The following is a 21345-nucleotide window of genomic DNA, read 5'->3' as shown; positions in this document are numbered from 1 at the left end:
TTCTTTCGCATGGAACTGCCCCTCTCAGGCACCGTGGGCAGCTTGCAACGTGAGTCCCGGCAGTGGGTGAGTCTGCAAAGCTTCAGAGAAAATCTCACCTTCACGACACAAGATTTGAACTGCCACGCTCCTGTCTTTCCTGGGCCTCCCCTCGGTTGCTCTGGGTTCCTGTTCCCTGAGTCACTCTTACCAGAGAAGAAATTAGTCTCAAGGACTAATTCTTACTGCCATCTCTCACTTTAAAAGAGGTCCAAGCGCTAACTAAGGTGACTCGCACATTTCAGGCATTGCTACAGAGGACATTTTTGGACAGCAGATCCTTGTAGATTTCTGCAAAGTTACAGGGGAAATACCTGCTTCCTCTGCAAAGGAAGGCCCGATGGGCTAGTTTCAGCTTGGAACTTTCCACCTAAAACCCCAGCTCTTGCCCCACGGGACTTTCAAGAGACAAAGAACAGTCCTAAGATTTATTATTTTTTCTTTCATGGTTTGATCTTTGTTAAGTAAACATTTCTGTTGGAAATTATAGACAGAATTGTTCATTCTACCACACACAGTACTGCACAAAAAATTTTCCTTCCTATTTCTGGGCCAACTTTTGTCTGTAGTTAACTAAATTTGATGAATTTTAAAAAGCACAAAATGTATAAACTTTTTATATTTAATAAATTTTAGAAATTTTTGGATTTTGAAGGAAAGCAGGATGTGGCATCTACGTCTCACATTTATTGGGCTCTGGTGTATGTACATAAGACATTTCCTATATTTTTTAAGTGACATAGAGGACAATTGTTAAAGTTAATCATGTAATTAGAACTGAGTAAGTTTGGGTTATATAAAAAGCATTCCCTCATCCATTTTCTTCTCTAAATTTTAATGTAACTGTTAAAAAAATAAAACCATACCTTTCTCCATAAGTTAAAATTTTTTTCTGGTTCTATTACTTAAAACCTGTGACACAACTATTGCCTAAAAATTAAACTGAGAAAATATTTCCTTTGCCTGTCTGTTTTCCTGCAGCTACCACCCCAGTTCTCTCAAGAAACCCAGACCAAGTCACTAAGTAGGAGTTGTAAGGGAAGAAAAATAATTTTTGCTTCAACCCCCATAAGTTCTTAGTTGGAACAGATCCCAGTAACAAAAGAAGATTAACAAGAGAAAAACGGAAGTTTATTAACATGCATATTTCATATGTACATGGGGGACACTCAGGAGATGGGTAATTCGCCAAGAAGTGGCTTTGAATTCCAGCTTATATAGCATCTTCAACAGAGAAGAGAAGTGTAGACAGAGGGAAGGACTTTGAGTCTCTAGGGGCGGCAACTTGTGGGAGGGCAAACAAATGGCAGATAGAAGCTAGTTGGTAAGGCTCATTAACGTAGATTCCTCTGATACCAACTCTAGGCCCAAAAGGTCTAATGTTTTCTTCAGTGGCTCATCTTTGTTCTCCTTGGTAGAAAAGGGGCTGGGATACCTATTGTTTTCATAAATTTATGTCCTAATTTTAGGCAGTCAGAGGGAGGGCAGAGAGCTTTCTTGTGTCTGCTTCATCTTAATTGCCTTCAGCTCAACGATCCTTTAGCCAAAGAGGCAGATGTGGGGGTGGCAAATGGAGGGCCCCCCTCGTCATCTGCTGGCCTTTATGACGACATTTGGAGCATCTTTCTGAACATCCTCATTCTTCCATTGGCTTCTAGATCTTCACCCAGTTTTTCTATTTGAAAATCCTGCCTTCTCCCTTTCTTTCTTTCTGGCAGTAACTAGGCCTAGACCTTGATCAATGCCCTTTCGGAATAGTTCCAGTCTCCCTGTAGTTTTAGTAGCTAGCATCAGTCATAGACTGCTCTTCAATCACTTGATTTGAAAACACTTTGAAAAGAAGAAATATTTCTCTCATCATTCTACGTAGAAATGTGAAGTAGGATTTTCACATGACCCATGATTTCTTTCTTCTTTTAAATATTCAGGAAGATGTCAGTTTTCGTCAACTTTGAGGAGTGGAAAGCATTTTTAAAAATTTAAACAATCTTATTTCATTGAAAGCCATCTTATTTTCTTGTCTCAGTGAATCAGAAGTCTGATTTGATCATCTCCGATTTAAAATGGAACATCCTAATTGAATCCATTGCCATCTAAAACACCTGTAGTATCAACTCTGAAAAAAACAGGCCAGGCACGGTGGCTCGTGCCTATAATCCCAGCACTCTGGGAGGGCGAGGCAGGAGGATGGCGAGGCGGGAGGATGGCGAGGCGGGAGGATGGCTGGAGCTCAGGAGCTCGAGACCAGCCTGAGCAAGCGCAAGACCCCATCTCTACTAAAAATAGAAAAGTTAGCCGGGCGTGGTGGCGCACACCTGATATAGTCCCAGCTACTCGAGAGGCTGAGGCCGGAGGATCACTTGAGCCCAGGAGCTGGAGGTTGCAGTGAGCTATGATGACACCACTGCACTCTACCCAGGGTGACAGAGCAAGACTCTGTCTCAAAACAAAAAAAAACAAAAAACAGCTGCTAGAAAACTCAGAAAATAATTCTACTTTTTTTTTTAACTGATAAATCCAAAATAATTCTAGCTGTTTTTCAATTTCTCTTCAAAGACAATTCCTTTTACTTTTTGTTTTGTTTTGTTTATTGCCTACTTGTTTCTTGTATCTATCACATGTTTCTCAACAGAGGCGGTATTGCCCCCAAGAGGGACAAAATTGGTTCTTGGGAGGCAAAAAAAAATCTTACTCATTTTGTGTATAAAGCACAGAGATAAACATATGGTACATAAATAGATATATTGCATATCTGTGGTATCAAAATTTCCTGGAGGTGCAATTAGAAAAACATTACCTAAAAAGGCTTCAGAGAGGCAATGAAAAAAACGTTGTTACAATACTAACAGATCATTGGTCTTTTCTCCTTCTCCTGTACTTTACCCATTTTTTAATTAATAACTTGCTTTTTGTTACCCTGCACGGTTCTGCTTATATTTTCCAGATCTCTCTAGAATTCTTTCCCTAGTCTCTCAGTTTTGCTCCAAAGTCTGATCCATTAAGGCCTCAAACTGATCTTCCCACAACCCCACTCAGTGACCCCTCTCCTCCTCACCACCCCACCCACCTCTTCTGTTAGCTGTGCCTCTGTCGGGAGTTCACTGTGGCTTGTCCCTCTTGGTTCTGCACGTCGGCCTTGTCACCGCCCCCGTGTGGCAACTCTCCCCGTGTGGCGCTAGCCAAGGAGCAGGGCTGGGGGATGTTCTGTCCAACCAAAGCTGTGCCGTGTTTCAGGATGTGAAGAGATTGAATTCAGCCAGCTCATCTTCAAAGAAGACTTCCTCAACGACAGGTACTTTGGCGGCCGCCTGCGGGGCCAGATTGCCACGGAGGAGCTGCATTTCGGAGAGGGGGTGCACCGCAAAGCCTTCCGCAGCAAGGTGATGCGGGGACTCACGCCTGTCTTCAAGCCTGGCCACGCCTGCGTGCTCAAGGTGCACAACGCCGTGGCCTACGGGACCAGGAACAACGAAGAGCTCGTCCAGAGGAACTACAAACTCGCCGCCCAGGTGGGTCCCTCTGCCCGAAAGCTGTCACTTCTGGTGTGAGAGCGACTCATCGTAACGTGAGATGAAAATCTGACTCAGAATTGGTGGGAGTGCCCCCAAAAGGGTGTTTCCCTTCTTTTGGGCTGTGGTTATCAGGGTGCCCCTGGAATAAGGATGAAGGTGGAAGATCACTTCTTAGTTCTCAGGAGCGATTTCCTGGCCTTGTGCCAGCTAACTGAGGCTCTGCCAATGCCTGGGGGCACCTCCCCAGGTCTGACCCCAGACGTAATCGTTTCTCTTCCTGAGAAGCCCCATGAGACCCCTGGGGGGTTGAATCTACCTGGACATAGGATGATGTAGAAAGTGGGGGTTTTATGCTACACTGGATGTCGGGGTCCCCAAGGATCCCCAAGGACAGATAAAATCAGCATGAGTTTCTGGAGTGTTTTGTTTTGTTTTCTGGAGGGGAGGCAGGGTGGAGTATATTCAGAAGGGTCAGCGTTTGTCTTGTTTCCTGCCTTCCTGAATTTGGCTTAATGTCAAATGATGAAGAGAGATCGATCCGGGTCCCCAGCTAAGGTTCCCTGCTCTGTGCTGTTGAGTCACAGAACGCCAGAGGTGCGAGGGGAGAGGTGGGTGCATTAGCTTCTCGCCCTCCCCCATCCCCACTGGATGCGTGTGTTTCACTCTTGACACCAGCATCTGTGAGACCATCAGGAGAGCTGGGCCAAGTTTTTCCACAAGCTACCTGCTCTTTTAAACTTTTTACCTTTAGTATTAATAGGTTAAACTTAGAATACCGTCAAGCATTAGGCATCACTGTCCTGTGGCAGTGTTAGGTAGGACTTTGTGCTCTGCCCCAAGTATAGAATTTTGCCGATTGAATTCCTTTCTCCTCCTAATATACCCGTCTTTCTTTTTTCTTTCCCTGAGTATTCCTTCCACCTCAAGTATGACCCAGTCCTGGAAATTCTCCCATCCAGAATCCCACCCAGATAGGCCCCGCACAGTAGGAAGCAGAATCTACGTAGCTTTTCCCAAGCCAGAAACCTTGTCAAGGTGTTCATCATTTACGGCTCCAATTACACCTTGGAAAAGGAATCACGATGGGAGATCTCTCAGGAAACCCAGCAGGGCCCTGAGTGTTACCTGACATAGCCATGAGGGGCCCGTGCCCTAAGCTCAGGGGTGAATTTCAGCCATGCTGGTTCTAGAAGTGTTATGTACAGTTCAGGGACACCTGACCCTGGAGACCACTTGACCCTCCCCTGGATAATTCCTTCATGTCTCAGAGCTCCTCTGTAAGTGGCCAACTCTAGGTGGCAATGATTATTGCTCCTGTGACCCCAACAAGGGGGTGGGTTTGGGAATCCATTGGCTTGAGCCATGTTGGAAAATCTCCCAAATAGTCTTCCCAGGCAATGCACTGTCTGACTTTCTTCTGATCACTTGCATTTCCCGTGTGTTTGGATGATACAGGAATGCTACGTTCAAAACACCGCCCGATACTATGCCAAGATCTACGCGGCTGAAGCGCAGCCTCTGGAGGGCTTCGGAGAAGTGCCTGAGTAAGTGCATTTACTCTGTCTTGTGTTACCTCCCTGACTTGCTGGGGACTTGGGGACCTGGAGGGATGAGAGTGCGAGGCGGGCCAGGACAAGTGTTTTAGGGAGTCTGTCCATCTGTAAGTTCCACAAGGGCTCACCTGGCTGCTCCCCTGCTCCTTGCTGGCTCTCCAGAGGTTTGCAGAGGGATATTTGATAAATAGTCTTTAAATAAATGTATGTATGGATGGGTGAGCGTGTGGATTAATTCATCTAATAAATGAATCTACCATGTTAAATAGAAAAGGTATCTACTCTCATGGATATTATATTGTCTAAACAAGAAGCAAATATAAGAGACTATCACAATACAATCAGTTCTATGAAGAAAATAAGATGTAGCAATGTGTCAGGGAAGAGTGGGTTGGGTGATCAGGAACATGGTAATGTAGTACCCATTTCCTGGAATCCTCCAGAGCTAAAGTGCACTGATCACTTTCATCCACTCATCACCTAAATATTTATTGGCCCCAGCAAATTTTTGGGGAGTCTGGAGCTTGTGTTTATGGTTCTGTTTGTCTGGTTGAGAGCATATTTGCATGCTTAAGCGGACAAAGAAAGGGCTTTGCCAGTGCACATTGGAAATTTCAGACAGAGCAGCTGTTTATGTATTAGTAAGAACTGGGAGAGGAAGGAAGGAAGGAATTCTTGTCTGCATTGCCCCTGTTAAGTCCAAAATGGGGAAAATACTTTCCCTTAGGTGGTACACTGGGCAGACCGTGTATAAAATCTAATACGTTCTGCTCTTTGTCAAGAAATGCTTCACATACTTATTTAATACACAAATACTTCTCAGCAATGTCAAGAAAATTTAGTGTAATGCAAAGAAAAAGCACTTACAGTTGCTTTTCGGTGAACTACACTGAGCCAGCCATTTGGACCGAGTTAGGGTGTCACGCTGTCAGAAGTCAGCCTGTGCGCTTTCTTGCCAACCACTCCTCTTCCCGGTTTCCGTCCTCTTAACTTCTTCCTTGAGGGAAGAAAAGATTGAACCCACTAATCAATCCCACCACACACAGAGCCTCAGTGCCCTCCCGCAGGGACAGACCCAAGCTTTGTGTGGCTTGACTCTTACTTAATCTGGGGCCCTTTCTAAGGAAAAGAACACAAAATTATGAACATCGAGATTGATCTCGGGACTTGGAAAGGGCCCGTGCAAGTCAGGGATGCAGGGGCTGATGAATAAGCTTCACTGCAGTCACAGTAAGTAGGTCACTGCCCTGGAGGTAGATTAGGACATTTTTGTATTTCAAACACCTTTCCCTGGCTTGCAAGGGGAGAATTTGTGACCACACGAATGATGGCAGTACATGGAGGGGTAGAGTCCTCAGAAGGGCATCTGGGCTGGACTGCATGTTCAGAGGATCCCACAGCCAGCACACACACACACAGCTGCCCTGCACATTCCCAGCCTTCTCTGAAAGCCCACGTGTCTGCAGAGAACAGAGAGAGCCCCTGGCATAGACCCCCGTGTTTATTTCCAGACACTGAAGCAGGCCTGGAGAAGTTCTCTTTTATGGAGCTTGTGGGGTCTTGGAAAGAAAACACTGGCTGCTAGGGTAGCTTCTATTTTTGAATTCATGAATATCAATACAGTCACATTGTCCATGCAAATGCCGTCCCACTGGGCAGAGGCAGGCCTCATTAAGAACCTGAATAATGCCCGGCCCTTGTTTCTGCATTATTTCCCCCACCGGGCTGCAGAATTAATAAGAACCCAGGCAAGCTGAGAGCCTTTGTGCTCCGAGGGTCAGTGGGCAGAGGGGGTCCTCAGAGGATCCTTGGGAGGAAACCAGGATGCCCTGAATCCTGCAAAAATGACAAAGAATGACAAAGGAGGCTTGGTGGCTGGGCGGATTACAGGGGTGCAGGCAAAGGCCCACAGCCCCAAATGTGCCCACTCCCATCCGGCTGATACTTGAAATTTCTTTAATGGGACACAAAGAGCTTCTATTTTAAAACTAGAAACAATGCTTCAGATGACTCTGGCATGACTCGCTATTCCTCCTACCTGGAACGCCCTTGCCACAGACGTCCTCGCGGCTCCCCCCTCACTCCCTTACAGGCCTCTGCTCAGATGTTCTTTACTCGTTAGCAAGGACTTCTCGGACCCGCTAAATAGAACCGCGGCCCCTCCCCCGCCCCGTGCTACCTATCTCCTGTTCACCGCTTGATCTTTCCACCTGCACTGAGCACCACACCCCCACGTGTTTATTATCTGTCTCCTTCACTTAAACGTAAGACCCACGAGAGCAGAGCTTTGTTTTCTTTACTGCTGTTTTGGGGAATCACTTCTGGAAGAGCCTCTGACACATGGAGGCCACTGAGTAATATTCATTGTCTGAATGAAAGGAAAGAAGGATCAACGGATGGATGAGTGGATGGAAGAAAGGAAACAAGGAAGGAAGGAAGGAAGGAAACAAGGAAGGAAGGAAGGATGAACGCATAGACGGGTGGACAGGTGGAAGGATGGATGGATAGGTGGATTATAGTCATTGACCAATGGATCATTAAGATATGAGTATAATAAAGACGTTCACTTCTACGTGAGCAATTAAACTCCATCCCAAGGATGAATTTTTAAGAACAAATAAAAAACAGAAACATATCCTCTTACTCATGGGATAGTCATTGAGAGGATCTTTAAACCTAATGGGACGTGGGGATTAATTCTGCAGCTCCGCGCAGCTCCAGGTAGAAGGCTTCCTTCCTCCCTTCCCCTCTGAGAGCCTGTGCACCTGTGTTCTCTCTCCTGCCAGGATCATTCCTATTTTTCTCATTCATCGGCCTGAGAACAACATCCCTTATGCAACAGTGGAGGAGGAGCTGATTGGAGAATTTGTGAAGTATTCCATCAGGGATGGGAAGGAAATAAACTTCTTGAGGAGAGAATCAGAAGCCGGCCAGAAATGTTGTACCTTCCAGCACTGGGTCTACCAGAAGACAAGCGGCTGCCTCCTGGTCACAGACATGCAGGGTGAGGAGCTTGACCTGGGCTCCAGGGACGCTGTGGGCCTGGGATGTTCCTGGGGGAGGGGAAGGAGAGGTCTGCCGGGCACCTTCAAGCACCTTGACCTTCAGAAAATGTTCCTAATCTCTCATCAGAAACAAGGTTTCACAAAGGAGCCTGAAATGACCAGCCAGATGGTCATTTTAATAATTCATGCCAACATGCCTTGGCACGACAGCAGGTGGCTGGAGATTGACTTTATTGTTATATCCTCAATAGGTGCAAACTCAGATATATATATAAAAATCCAGATGTACCAAAAGATAAATCAAGATGTAGTATTTCATTTTTAATAGGTGAAAGGGTCTTTAGAGCGCTTTAGATTTTAAGCTCCTCTGCTGAACGTTCAGCGTGTTTTCAATATATACAGAATTTTTTTAGGAATACCATTTCTTGTATGAAGTGTGTAGGGGGTCGCAATTAGAGTTCCCCCCGAGACAGACCCAAGACAAGTCTTCATGTACAGATAGCGTACGTGGGAGGGGATCCCAGGACACACCAGTAGAGGAGTGGAGATGTGCGGTCAGGGACCGGAAGGCAGCCACAGTGTTATTACACAGTGGGCCACTGGAGCTGACGTCTGCTGGGAGCCTGTGTAGACACACTTCTCTGTGAGGGAGCGGGGCTGTTGTACACCAGCTACCAGGATCACCAGCTGAAGCCCACTTCTGGTGGTGGCATTAACTCCCCCTTGTCACCTGCCACAGGGGCAAGCTAAGCTGGGCAAATCACGATCAGAGAAAGTCCTCGGGCAGGTGGTGGCACCTGGACGGGGACCCAATGCTCACAGAAATGGTTAGGATGAGGGCAATGGGTAAGGCACCAGCAGCCTCCACCGCAGGGGGTTCCCTATGTCTTTTTCTTTCCAAATAATAATGCCGTTAAGAAAAATCTGAACTATCATATACCTACTAAACGTCAGACATTGTCCTGGACAAAGATCCCTCCCTAGCTCTAGCGACAGTGTGGTGTTGAAGAGCAAGACCACTTCTCAGTTCTGTTCCCTGCACCGCCACATCCGGGCTGGTACCCTCTGGGCAAAGCACGTCCCTCTCTGTTTCAGTAATTTCCACACAGGGTTGTTGTCAGGATTAAATGAAATAGTACATTTGCTGTAGCATCGCCACATAATAAATGTTCCCTGTTTTAAAAACCCCTATTTTGAAATAATTATAGACTCACAAGTCTTTGCAAAAATGAACGCTTCACCCAGCTTCACCTAACGGTGACATCTCACATAACCACAGTACATTATCAAAACCAAGAGATTGACGCTGGCACAATGTCATTAACTTGACCACAGACTTTACTTGGGTTTCACCAGTTTTTGTATGCACTCATTTTTTTCTATTAGTTTGGTTTAATCTTCATCATAACCCTGCAAAGAAGATACTGTGATCCCCATTTTCCCGATGAGAAAACTAAGGCCTGGAGACAGTGATTGAATTGCCTGCTGTTACTCAGCTAGTAAGACGAGGGGTCCAAGACTCCAAGCCACATTTTATGACTCTGGATCCCAAGCTCTTTCCACTAAAGCACATTTTAACACATTTGCAAGAGATTTCCTTCCTGGCCTTTCCAAGAGTCTCTTGCTGTCAGAAGGCTCCGGTGTGTGTGCTGTTCCTCCTCTCCTGAGCCCTCTGAGGGATCCCTCACAGGCTGGCTGGGAAATGCAACATTACAGTCTTGCAGGTTAAATCTCCAAACTGAAGGCAGACATACATGCTCACTCTTTGTAGAGACTTTGCTGCCCCCCCCCACACACACACATTTTAGTCTTAGAAACTATTCTATTTATTTATTCTGTTTAAATTCTGGCTATGCAATTGTTGTGTTTCCCCCATCTTTTCTCCTTCAGAATTAATTTTGTATTAAATACAGTTTTTCTACCGAAAAGCAACACCCCAGAGCTTCATGCACAGCCAGCTTAGCTTCCAGGCACTAGAAAACCACTGTTGTGGACTATTACATCTCTCTGGAAATGACATGTGTGGTTTAATGTGTTGGTACAGTGTTTTATAACAATGTTTATTTACTCTCTTCTGCTGGGAAAAATCTTTTCGTTGTCAGTGTGGTGTGAGATAGCACATCCATTCTCTAAGCAATCTCTACTTTTTATAATTTTGCTGAGACGCTGGAATTAGAATTAAAACAAAAACAAACCCCAGCTCAACTGGCACATTCTCAGACTCTTAAAAGTTATCCCCTCCCTGGTTGTGTTGGCTCCTTTATAGGATTGTGCCCGGTCCTGCAGGTTTGTGGGGTAAAAGAGCAACCTGTGATTTGGACCTAAGACCTGTACACTAGTGAGACTACCCGAGTTTCTAAGAAGCTGTCACCCAAAACACTCAAGAACTTCAATTTTGGAGAACGAATTCTAATGCTGCCTCCTTCCATCCTTCTATCAGAAACAACCTGTGGATTACTATTAAATATTATCCCCAACTTAGTTTGACAGCTGCACACTAGAACTTAAATTATTATCCTCTAAAGACTCTTAATAACCTTGGTTGAAATGCTGGCAAATTATTAAACAGAGAAGTTTTTTTAAAAAAAAATTATATTCTCTCTTTCTGAACTGCAAATGCCAGCTGGCAATCACAAGAAACAAGGGAAAGCAATTTTCCAAGTTGAAAAACCTTTGGCCAAATGACTTTTAAAAACTGGACGTCTGTGCAGCTTAGAGGTATGATTTTTAAATATGACGTTCCATGAAACAGGATGTCTGAAGGCTTTTGCAATTTGATGGGTTTTTTAAAAAGCATAGTCTCTGCAATAAAAACTATAGGAAACATTTCTACATATGTCTGAGTTGTTAGCAGCTTTGAAAGAATTAGATGAATTAGTTAGCAACTGTGAAAGAGGCTTTCAGAATGTTCACTGGCTCTCCCAGAGCGCCGCGTCTGATTTAGCTCACAGGTGCACGGTAGAAAGGCAGACCTCGTCGCTTCCGTCTCACTAGCCACACTGAATAGCAGCATGTCCTGTATTTTTTGCCGTGCTCCGGGCAGACACTGCTGAATCAGAGCATTAACCCTTCAGCATGCCTCTCCTGGGCCTCAGAAAACAGTGCTCACAGGGGTGGGGAACCCCTGGAATACTAAGTTGTCATCAGATCTGATGACATGCTTGGCTTTGGAGGGAAGCTGGTTCCTTCTCGCATAGCCTAGACCAGTTTCTAGGCTGCCAGGGCCCTCTGTGGGCAGGGCACCCGCTGGAGGCGGGAACGCCAGTGCTCAGAGCCCTGCGTGTGTAGCACAAGTGTCAGGGGCCAGAGAGGAGGAGGCAAGACGCAGGCCTGGTGTCCGGCAGGTGCAGACACACTGGGGGTGGGGGGCGTGGTGCTATGGGCTCACACGCCCTGTGATGAAAGGTCATTGCTAGATTGCACGGGTAAGGCCTTAGCAGAGGCCCACTGAGTTGCAGCCAGTGCCCAGAGCCACCACCCTAGGGAGACAGGAATAGAATTGGTACCTGGTCAGGGCACAGAGATTCTGGAAAGGCCTAGAACCCACCTGCACTGTGGGCATGAGGGAGGCGCTGTTACCTCCTGGGGGAGGTTGAGAATGTGGGCTGAGGGTGGGGGTAGAGCGAGAGGGGGTGGCTCTTGCCTACCGCACGAGGGGATGGCTGTTCTTGTCCTCCCTTATGGTGGACGACAGCAGGTCCCTGGCCCCCCTCCCAGCTGCTCCGGCTGGGACGGCAGCGCAGAAAGGCTCCTCTGTGTTGGCGACGCCTGTGGCTCTTTGCTGAACCGGAGCTCAGATAGCTGTTTCATCATTTGTGTTTTGGTAGCCTCCCCTCCCACCATGGTTTAAGGGGAGTGTCAAAGGGTCAGACAATGGGGTCCAAATGTCAGCGTCCCCAGGCCGCTGTTCAAAGTCTACATATAACTCGAGCTCCCTGGATCTAACGCCGACCCAGAAAATCTGTTCCGGATGGGAAAGGTCTATGGAAATGGGAAATCACATGTCTGGAGTGTGGCTTTGAACTGAACGAACGCTGCCTGGAACTTTCTCACTGTTGACATTGACCACCCTGCCCGTGCCCACCCCCCTTTCCACGGCGGGGGGCCAGACCCAAGCTGAAACGGGTGCATTTCTGGGGAGAGAGCTCGTGGGGGAGCCCTGAGTAACACAAACGCCATCTTTGCTCTCTCTCCCCGTAGGTGTAGGCATGAAGTTAACTGACGTTGGCATAGCAACGCTGGCTAAAGGGTGAGTAGACAAAAACGGAGTGCTTGTCATTTCACGCTGGCCTTCCAGACATCTCGCGGGCAGATGCTGTCAGGCTGAGGTGTGCGGAGAGAATTTCTTGTCCTGACTCTGGGTGACAAACGTTCTTGGGATGAATTCAATTCATTTCTCTTGCTTACATAAAATATTTACGGACTTTGTTCTCTCAGGAGGACGCCTTTGTTTCCTAACTTTGAAACAAACAAGAACTCTTGCAAATGCATTTCAAGATTAACTACTAACAGGAGTGCCATGGGGGTAAGTGCCAGCATCACTGGGATGACTTTTAACTAGGAATAGTTCATTCTTCTACATTTAACATCTTCACTATTAAGAGCTTCTTTGAAAAATATGTATTTTTTTTTTTTGCAATTGAGTGCAGTGAATTCAATTTGTATATTTTAAATTTATTTTTCCCCAAAAAGTACTTTAGGCAGCTCACAGACCCCCATGACGATAATTACAGGAGCAAATGGCTGTCACAGAGCTGTGATTAGTTACATGTCATTGTCATCGATGGTTTTATTTTTCTAATTAGGTTGTTGCTTTTCTTAGTGTGAGGCACGCCAAGGTGATGGGATGAAAACTTTTTACTGGGGTGTGTTTTTTACAAACTTTCCGCCTCGCGTCTTTACTGGATTCCCTCTGAGGAGGAAGCAGCCATGTGTGGTTCTTGGTGCAAATGCACTTCGGTGCTGGCGCTACCACCGCCCCTGCCCACGTCCGCCCTTTCTGCATACTGAGGCCGTCTGTACCGAGGAGGGAAAGAGGGCACGTGGCTTCTGGAGGGGACAGCTTCTGTATTAAAACGTAGACTTTATTGTTACTAGGGATGGTAAGGCCAACAGATCACGAGACAATTGCCATTGAAAAGATAAGTGTGTTACCCACAGATCCCGAGAGGAGGGGGTGCGCCACGCCACTAGGGGCGACGTGGGGTGGCGCCGGGTCAGCCAAGAGACAGGAAGTGAAAGGAGAACATGAGCGAGATCCTTTGCTGTGAATTCTTCAGGAAGGAGTGGAAGAGGCAGGGTAAGCAGGCTCAGCATTGGCTAGTTTGACGTTTTTCAGCAGGCTCTGGGCTGTCCCAAGTAGTCTGGTTCTGTCCCGTGGCCGTCAGGGCAGGTGGACAGTGGCCCTGAGTGTGGGGGACTTAGAGGAGGTCATGGGGGGCTTGCTTCCCACTTAAGCTTTCTGGTTATTTCAGCATCAGCAATGCTCTAACAAACTTGCTAATTGTCAGCTTTAAGGAAGGGCAGAGAGAAGTGGAGGGAGGTGAAACCAGTGGAAAGGGGTCATTCCTTCTTGTAACCTGCAGATGGATAGGTCTGACGTGTGAAGTTCTGATTGTACAAAGCTTCCACTTTGGTTTTGGAACCAAGGTGCAACTTGGATACTTTCTCTGCCGTGGCTCAGGGACAATAAAGTTCTATGTTGGAACTATCTCAGGCTTCCCCCGCAGTGCTGAGCAGAGCCCTGACTGCTGTATGCATCAGGGAGCTTGGTACAGCCTTGGCCTTGTGAAAAGAGCCCACCAGGAGGGACTGTGCTGCCGTGGTGAGGTATGGATGGGGGTTTTAGAGGGAAGCTTGGTTCAAATCCCAGCCCTGCCTCTTGCCTCTGTTTCTCCTGGTGGTAGCCTTGCCTCTCAGTGTCTTGGGGGTTTGTCTAGCCGCCCTGGTGAGCAGGATGTCCGTGTATCCCAGTTTCCCTGTGGTAGTACCAGCTTAGGTCTGATGTCCTCACATCCCATCCAGTTTAGCAATTGCCCTGGACAAGGGTCCCCATGTAGAAGACAAATTAGATGGTGCCCTATTTATGATGGCCTCTGGACTCCAGAAGGACTTCCCAAACGGAGCCTCCCTCTCCAGACTCCGTGTCCCCTGCAGGACATTGCAAATGCAGACATCACCAGACCTGGTGTGAATCCTGGCTTCTCATCATACCAGCTGGGTGACTGTGGGATGTGACTTTAAGTTCTTGAAGCCAGTGATGCACAGAATGGGGACACTCGGGCTTGCCATGAGGGTCCCCAGTGAATCTACGTCTAGTCCCTGAAGCTTGGTGTGAGCTAGATAAATGTTAGTTCCCTTTCCCTCCTCCCGACAAAGCCTGACACCCGAGTAGAAATATTCCATGTTGTTGTTTACACCAACTCTCTACCAAAACAAAGAAGAAACCTGCCCAGGAAGTTCCAAAAACTAAGTGGGCTTAAGAGCATGATTATCTAAGACATCTTCTAAAAGCACATCAACAGCTTCCAGGAACCCAGACCAACTGGGAGCTTCAAATGGCACATTTTTTTTTCTCCTAATTTAAAAAGAAATCCAACCCTTTGGTTTTGTTCTCAGCTTTAATGTGACTTATCTGGCCTGGGACAGGTGCCCAAGACCCATTAGAAGAGCTGATGGCTGGAGCCCAGAGCAAAATGCTGTCTGTAAAGTGTTACTTACTCACTGCCTTCCCACCCAAGGACAGGCCAGGGGCAGCAGCTGGGACAAGAGGGAATTTCAAAGTGTTTGAGAGCTTTGGAAGGGATATTGATCTTCTTGTCCATTGTTTTTTCTTTTTTAAAAACTTTTCTTTAAACTTTATATTTGAAGCAACATATTTTTCCCTGAAGAAATATATCTTAGAATCACAGTTTGAAAAACTGATGAAAAGGGGAACTCTAATCAGAGGGTAAGGGCTGGTAGGAGGCCTCCTTCGAGGCTCCTGGGACCCCTCTGCTCTGGAATGAAAACCAACCACCGTGTCCAATCTTCTCACTTCGTGGGTGAGAAGGAGGCATGGGGCATGGGACAGCCTGCACGCAGGCAGGAGTCAGGAAGTCCTTTCTGCTTGAAGTCAGGGACCCAGGCCAGCACCGTGAGCTACAGAGGCAGATCCTCCATGGTGGGAGGTGAGGTTCCATCGAAGAAACTCTCCAGTGAACAGCAAAGCTGCAGAAGGGAGTGGAACAATGGCAACAGCCTTGGAAAGGGCTCAGGTTCAAAGGCACTTTGCAGACAGGAAGAGTCGAGTCCAGGTGGGAAGAAAGGAAGGAGAGCATTGCAGACTGCAGAGGGATTCCGGAGAGAGCAGGCGAGGGGGTGGAGAACCAAGGGTTGGTTGAACACGGTTGTCTTCGTTCTTCGCAAGCACCCACGAGGGAGCCTAGTTCATTTGTGATGAAAAGGGAAAGTTGCAAGTTCGAGTTCTGCAGAAGGCTGGTGCCTGGCAGTGCTCAGCTGCGCAGAATCGCATGATAAGAAGCAGTGCCCTGTGTGTCTTTTACAGAAAATAGTCCCTTCTGTCTCCATCTGGACCATTATACAGCTGCTGACACCCCAGGGATGTGACTTGCCTTGCTTCCTTTTTTAATGAAGTCAGAAGTTGTGATACTATTTGGGGGAAAATAATTACTATAATCTTAAAAAGAAACAGAGAACTGTCATGACTTATTCATTTTAATTCAGCTTTACTTGGCAGTATGTTCCTTAAAACAGAAGTATTTCATGTTGCTTTGGGGAGCCCACGATACAACTATGTCTGGAAATCCATCCCCTGTACCTCGGTACCCTTAATCTTTGGGCAAATGTCGAGTACGAAAATTTCAAGTTATAAAGTATGGCAAACACGATTTTCTTGACATCCAGTAATCCATTTTCTAGGCAGACCCAAGAGAGTAACTGGACCCATGAACACATTTCTGATTTGAAATTGCTCAGCCATTTAGAGTTGTCTGAAGGAGACAAGGGAAGATGCCTAATTTCATAACTAGAGATTTGGAAATTGAACCTATTCACCCCAAACCAATCTAAAGCCAGGCGTGCCGGGGAGCAGAGTTGCCGTGGGCCCTGCAAACCCTGGTCCCCTCCAGCCCGCGGGCAGGTCCTGGGGGAGGTGGAGGAACTGCGATTCAGCCACCAGAGGGCACCAGAGCCAACACTTTGTCCTCCGTAGTGTCCCCAAAAAGCCAATCCCGTGTTGCTGGATTGATGTAGAAAAAACAGAAGTGCCACGAGCAGATTTCTTCCCAGGCAGCAAGCACTGGACCGAAATGAAAGATGGGTATGAATAGCCGCAAAGGACTCCCCTCGGTGTGGTGGCCAGCGTGGCGTCTCTCTACCTTGGAAGCTGGAATGAGGAGGTGGCACGTGCCAGGCACCCCTGACGTGGAAGCCAAAGTCAGGAGACCCTGACAGAAGCCTGAATGACTTGTTCCCTGCGAAGGGGCAAATGGGAGGTGATCAGAGGCCACGTGTCAAGGCAGACGCACGGGAGGACAGTGGCCTTGAGAAAGCAGGTTCCGTTGGCCTCTGCGTGCCCAGCTCTGGTCCCCCAAGCCATGAAATAGAGGAAAGGTCAAAATAGAATCCTGCATTTGGCCAAGCTGAGTTCCAAAAGCGGGGCTGTGGCCCCAATGACCACAGGCAGACAGAGGGCTCAGCAGCCACCTGGGACGCTTTGCCCAGTCACAAGTCAAGACACCGGCATCCTGGGAGAGGAAGGACCGAAACAAACTTGTACGTGGGAAGAAATGGAATCTACTCTTTAAGAAACACACTGGAGAATAGGCACACGTGTGTGTGTGTGTGTGTGTGTGTGTGTGTGTGTGTGTGTGTGTGCGGTGACTCCAGCCAGACTGTTTAAAGCAATGCATGAGGGGGTGCAACAGAGGGACCTTGGAACAGAATTTCCTGACATCTTCTAGGTGTGTCTCACAGCAGGGTCCGTGTCACTGTGGGTCACCAAACATCTGGACCGGCTACCTGGTGCCAGGAATCGGAGGGCCAGTCTCACGGGCATAATGGACCCGAGAAAGGTGCTTACTTTTCTACCCCAAATATCTACTTTCCCAGGTTGCTGCCATTGTCACCTACCCTGAAGGGCAGCCTGCATCCCATTTAATCTGATCAAGACATTCTACCATAGCGGCATTTGGCTGATTGATTTGGCCAGTGTTTGCCATCGAGGAAGTCTGGAGGCCCACGGAGTGGTCATTTCCACAGTTGTGGCGAGGCTGCCCCTGCTGCAGCTCTCAGTGTGTGTGGGAGTCTCCCGGGCCCAACACAGCCAGCCAGAACACGCTCCCTCCACGGAGGGGCTCTGCCTGGAGGTCTTACAAGGGACGGTTCTAGTTGTCCCCTGCCCAGTCTGTTCCCAGGACCTGAGGACTCACAGATGGGCCCCTCGTCATTTGTCCTCCAGCTTCAGAGACAAGTCTGAGCAGAGAGAACGTCTAGAGGAGCCTGGTGGACTCGAGCTCACCCCTGAAGGACAGGCTGGTGGCCAGCGGGAGGGAGACAGACGAGGAAGGTGCAGGGACGGCTGGGAGGGTCAGGGGTGACAGAGAGCCGGGGGCATAGGACTGGGCGAAGACCAGAATTGTCCAGGAAAAAAGTAATCAGTGTCTTCAGGAAGGTCTAAGCCAAATGGGATGGTGGAGCAGGTGACAGGGGTGGGAGAGGGAACGTGCTGCCCAGACGCCGTGGACTCCAGGAGTTCGTCAGCAGAAGACGAGGAAAAGCCTAGACAGTAGCCAGGAAAAGGAGGTGTGGGGTGTGTGTGTGTCTGTCTGTCTAAAGCGAGCCAGATGCCTGTTTGAAGGCAGAAGGGAAGGGGACAAAGAGAGAGGGACTGTCGGGTGATGTTCCAGAGGAGAGAACGCCCGCCCTGAGGATTTCAGAGCTTGTCAGTGAAGAAGGCCCCATGGTCAGCGCTGTCCAAGCCAGACACCCACAGTGTGGCCTTGCCCTGCCCGGGACGTCGGCCCAGATGCTCTTCTGAACGGAGATCTCATACCACCCATACACACACAATGAAAATATGCTGCTCCCTCATCCCAACTGCCAGCCCTGTGGCCCTGGGAGTTCCTATCTGCAGAGAACACAGGGGTGGCCTTTGGGAACCAGAGCTCTGGGGCGCAGTTCAGTGGATGAGTCTCTGCCTGCTTTTCTGATGAGTGTTTTTACCCCCGGCACCTCCTCCTCGGCTCTCTTTGTCCTCAACTCCAGTTTCAGCTTCAGATATCAAGGAAAGGACTCTATGCTTCCTGCATGTTCATGGGGACAGGACTCAGGTGACCTCGAGAACAGGCCCATAGCAGATGATGGCCTCTCCTCCATCCCCCAGGTCCCTCCCTGCTTTCTCTTCCTCGGGGTCACACAACCCTAAGGTTGGGGTGCCTTCAAAAGCAGTGAGAACAGGAACTGGGCAAGTGCACAGGGATTCTAGAATGCCCTTGCCAGCAGACCCAGAGACCAGACTCATGGGTGGGCTGCGTCTGCCCACCTCTCATTTTCTGCAAAAGAGGAAACTTAGTGTTCTGCTTTTTTGCAGCCAGGGTGGCTGTCAGGGAAGACCATGCCAGGGCTTGGTTTCCATGGAGCAGCTGGGCTGTTGCTCACACGGAGGCCTGAGGAGGGGCCGTAGCACTAAGGAAGAAGGGCAGAGTGGGAGGACCTAGGGCAGAGAGGGCCGGTACACCAGGGGATGAGCTGGATTTTGTTCCAAGGGAGATGGAACCATCTGAGCAGTTGCTTGACCAAGACCTGACGTGCAGTTGTCTGGACAAGGGGGAAACAAGGGCAAACTGCCGAGAGGGTCCATGGGTGCAGTGGAGGGTGGTGGGGGCTGGACTGTGTGCCTGCAGTGCTTGTTGAAATTGGTTGCTGAAGGTCACCCTATAAGACATCCTCAGAGTACAACTTCTCTAGAAAACACAGATCTGGTTATGTTACAACATCCTCTAAAAAGGCTCAGTGACCTTTACAAAGTCATTATGTGAAAACCAGATTTTCGTTGTCCAATAATTTGGGGAACCCCCGAGTGGAATGAGTTTAAGAGGTCCCTTTAATGTGAGACTTCATAGGGTCTTTAAAGAGCTGCTGTGTATTTTGAACGTCCCAGGAGCAAGGAGAGACATCACACGGCATTTCCTGCAGCGCCGACAGCACAGACTTTCAAAGCACCTTGTGGGACTATTGTCCCTTGGAATGTATTTGGGAAACTCGGGCCCACAGGGACAATGACACAGCGTGGCTTTGAAGCCTTCCACAAATGTCCTCCGGCCTCTTCTCTCCTCATTGCGGCAGCTCTTGCTCAGAACGAGCCTCTGAACCTTTGCCCACACTGTTCCCTCTGCCAGATAAGCCCTGCGCCATCATTCCTCTGTGAAACCTCGGAACCCACTAGGCAGTGTGGAAAATGGCATTTTCTCTGTTTCCACAGCACTGCCTAACAGTATAACATTTTGCTCATGTGTCTGTCTTCCCTACGAGATGGGCAGCTTCGGAAAAACCACAGAGCTCCTTAATCCCTTGTAATTCCCCTATAGTGTCTGGTGCCCAATCAATGAAGAAATAAATCAACAAACATGAAAAAATGAAAGATAGGAGTGGAATTTCAGGAATTAATAGATGCATCCAGGGTAGGAGGCTCCCCGGAGCCCCTCCCTTTACACGTAGGTGACAATCTGTTCTACCAATGCATAAATCTATCCTGGAACACTCATAATTATAGGCCCTTGACCTTGACCGTGCATGTTGATGGATCTCTGCCTTTACTTAAGTCCATGGTTTTTGTTTTTTTCCTCTCAATAATAGCATGTCAACCATGTGGGTGTTCTTGCCTAAAATAGGAATAAATATATTTTCATACATCATTAGTTTTCCCTTTAAAATTTTTCTTTTTTAACTGGTGAAATGTCCTGATTTTAAAAATGTTGTTTCCTTCCACCCAAACTCACAGGTACAAAGGATTTAAAGGCAACTGTTCCATGACCTTCATCGATCAGTTTAAAGCACTACACCAGTGTAACAAGTATTGTAAAATGCTGGGGCTCAAATCCCTTCAAAACAGCAACCAGAAACAGAGGAAGCCGAGCATCGGGAAAAGCAGGGTTCAAACAAGCTCTGCAACAATGAAGAAGACAGAATCTGGGACCCCAGCAGAAAAGAAAACCTAACGTCCCTCATTAACTAAGGACTGAGGGCTGGCAGCACACGGTCTTGTGAGTGGACATCAGAAAACACACCAGAGAGGACACGCAGCCTGCAGAGAGGGTGTGACAATCTTGACTCCCAGCTGACTGTGCTCCAGGATGCTTCTAAACCCAGTCACCTGCTGTCTTCCCTGGAATGATTTTGGAACAGGATTTGTGACCAGATTTATGGCGAAACTGAATCAATCGTCAGTCTCAAAGACAATCTATTCTTTGTATACACGTTTAGAGTTTTTATCAACCTCACGTCGTGTGTCTATTTGTGCATTTACACGTGGTTGTGTTGTCAAGGACTTGGTGCTGAGCAGGGTGTATCCAAACTCCCTCCCCCCAACACCATTCCTAACCTCAGGCTTTCTAGATGCGTCCTGCCACGATGTAAACAGAAATCACGAATTCCCCACTGCGTCGAGTTGTCGCACTAACGTCCAATACGCTCTTGTTGCTGCAGGTGGGTTCTGAAACATAAAGCCATTTCCCACCATTAGTCACACAGCCAGGTACAATTTTCTGTTTAATTAAATTCATATTTAAACAAAAAGTGTAAGATGCGTATATTACCATAGATGATACATATGTTCTTGTTCTTTAGAATTTGTGCTGTATTTCACATTCCCCCAGGATTTAGTAATTTTCTAATAGCTTTACTAGAGCACAAAATATTTACATTTGTGTTTTTCCCTCATTCTTACATTACAACTTAGTTTCGATCACTTTCTACTTTGCTACCTAAATCTGGGCTCTCTAGACCCAGGCTGACCCACAGTGGATGACACTGGCAGGTGCTTGCTAATCCTGGCGGGGACGCCCCTGCTCTCAGGGATCCTGGCCCTACCCCTGCCCCCATCCTACATGGGTCTCCTTACACGCTGGAGCCCCTTCTGTACCTGTTTGAGTCACACCCAGCTGCAAAGCCAGGTGGCAGCAGCAATTCACATTGAGCAAGACAAAACAATATAAAGACAACTTAGAGACAGCTTGA

General features: G+C 47.7%; 1 protein-coding gene across 1 annotated transcript in view; it reads left to right on the top strand.

Annotated features, from left to right (window-relative positions):
• The window catches only part of ALPK2 (alpha kinase 2), a 45227-nt gene extending 24334 nt beyond the window's left edge, over positions 1 to 20893 (top strand). Inside the window, exons 8-12 of the mRNA XM_045527626.1 lie at positions 3274 to 3548; positions 5007 to 5095; positions 7891 to 8108; positions 12310 to 12358; positions 20111 to 20893. Coding sequence (XP_045383582.1) covers positions 3274 to 3548; positions 5007 to 5095; positions 7891 to 8108; positions 12310 to 12358; positions 20111 to 20327 — 848 coding nt within the window. The 3' untranslated portion in view covers positions 20328 to 20893. The remainder of the gene's footprint in view (positions 1 to 3273; positions 3549 to 5006; positions 5096 to 7890; positions 8109 to 12309; positions 12359 to 20110) is intronic.
• The last annotated feature ends 452 nt before the right edge of the window (positions 20894 to 21345 follow it).

The sequence above is a fragment of the Lemur catta genome, chromosome 16, assembly GCF_020740605.2.
Source record: "Lemur catta isolate mLemCat1 chromosome 16, mLemCat1.pri, whole genome shotgun sequence".
Classification (NCBI taxonomy): domain Eukaryota; kingdom Metazoa; phylum Chordata; class Mammalia; order Primates; family Lemuridae; genus Lemur; species Lemur catta.
This window is presented reverse-complemented; position numbering and strand designations above follow the sequence as displayed.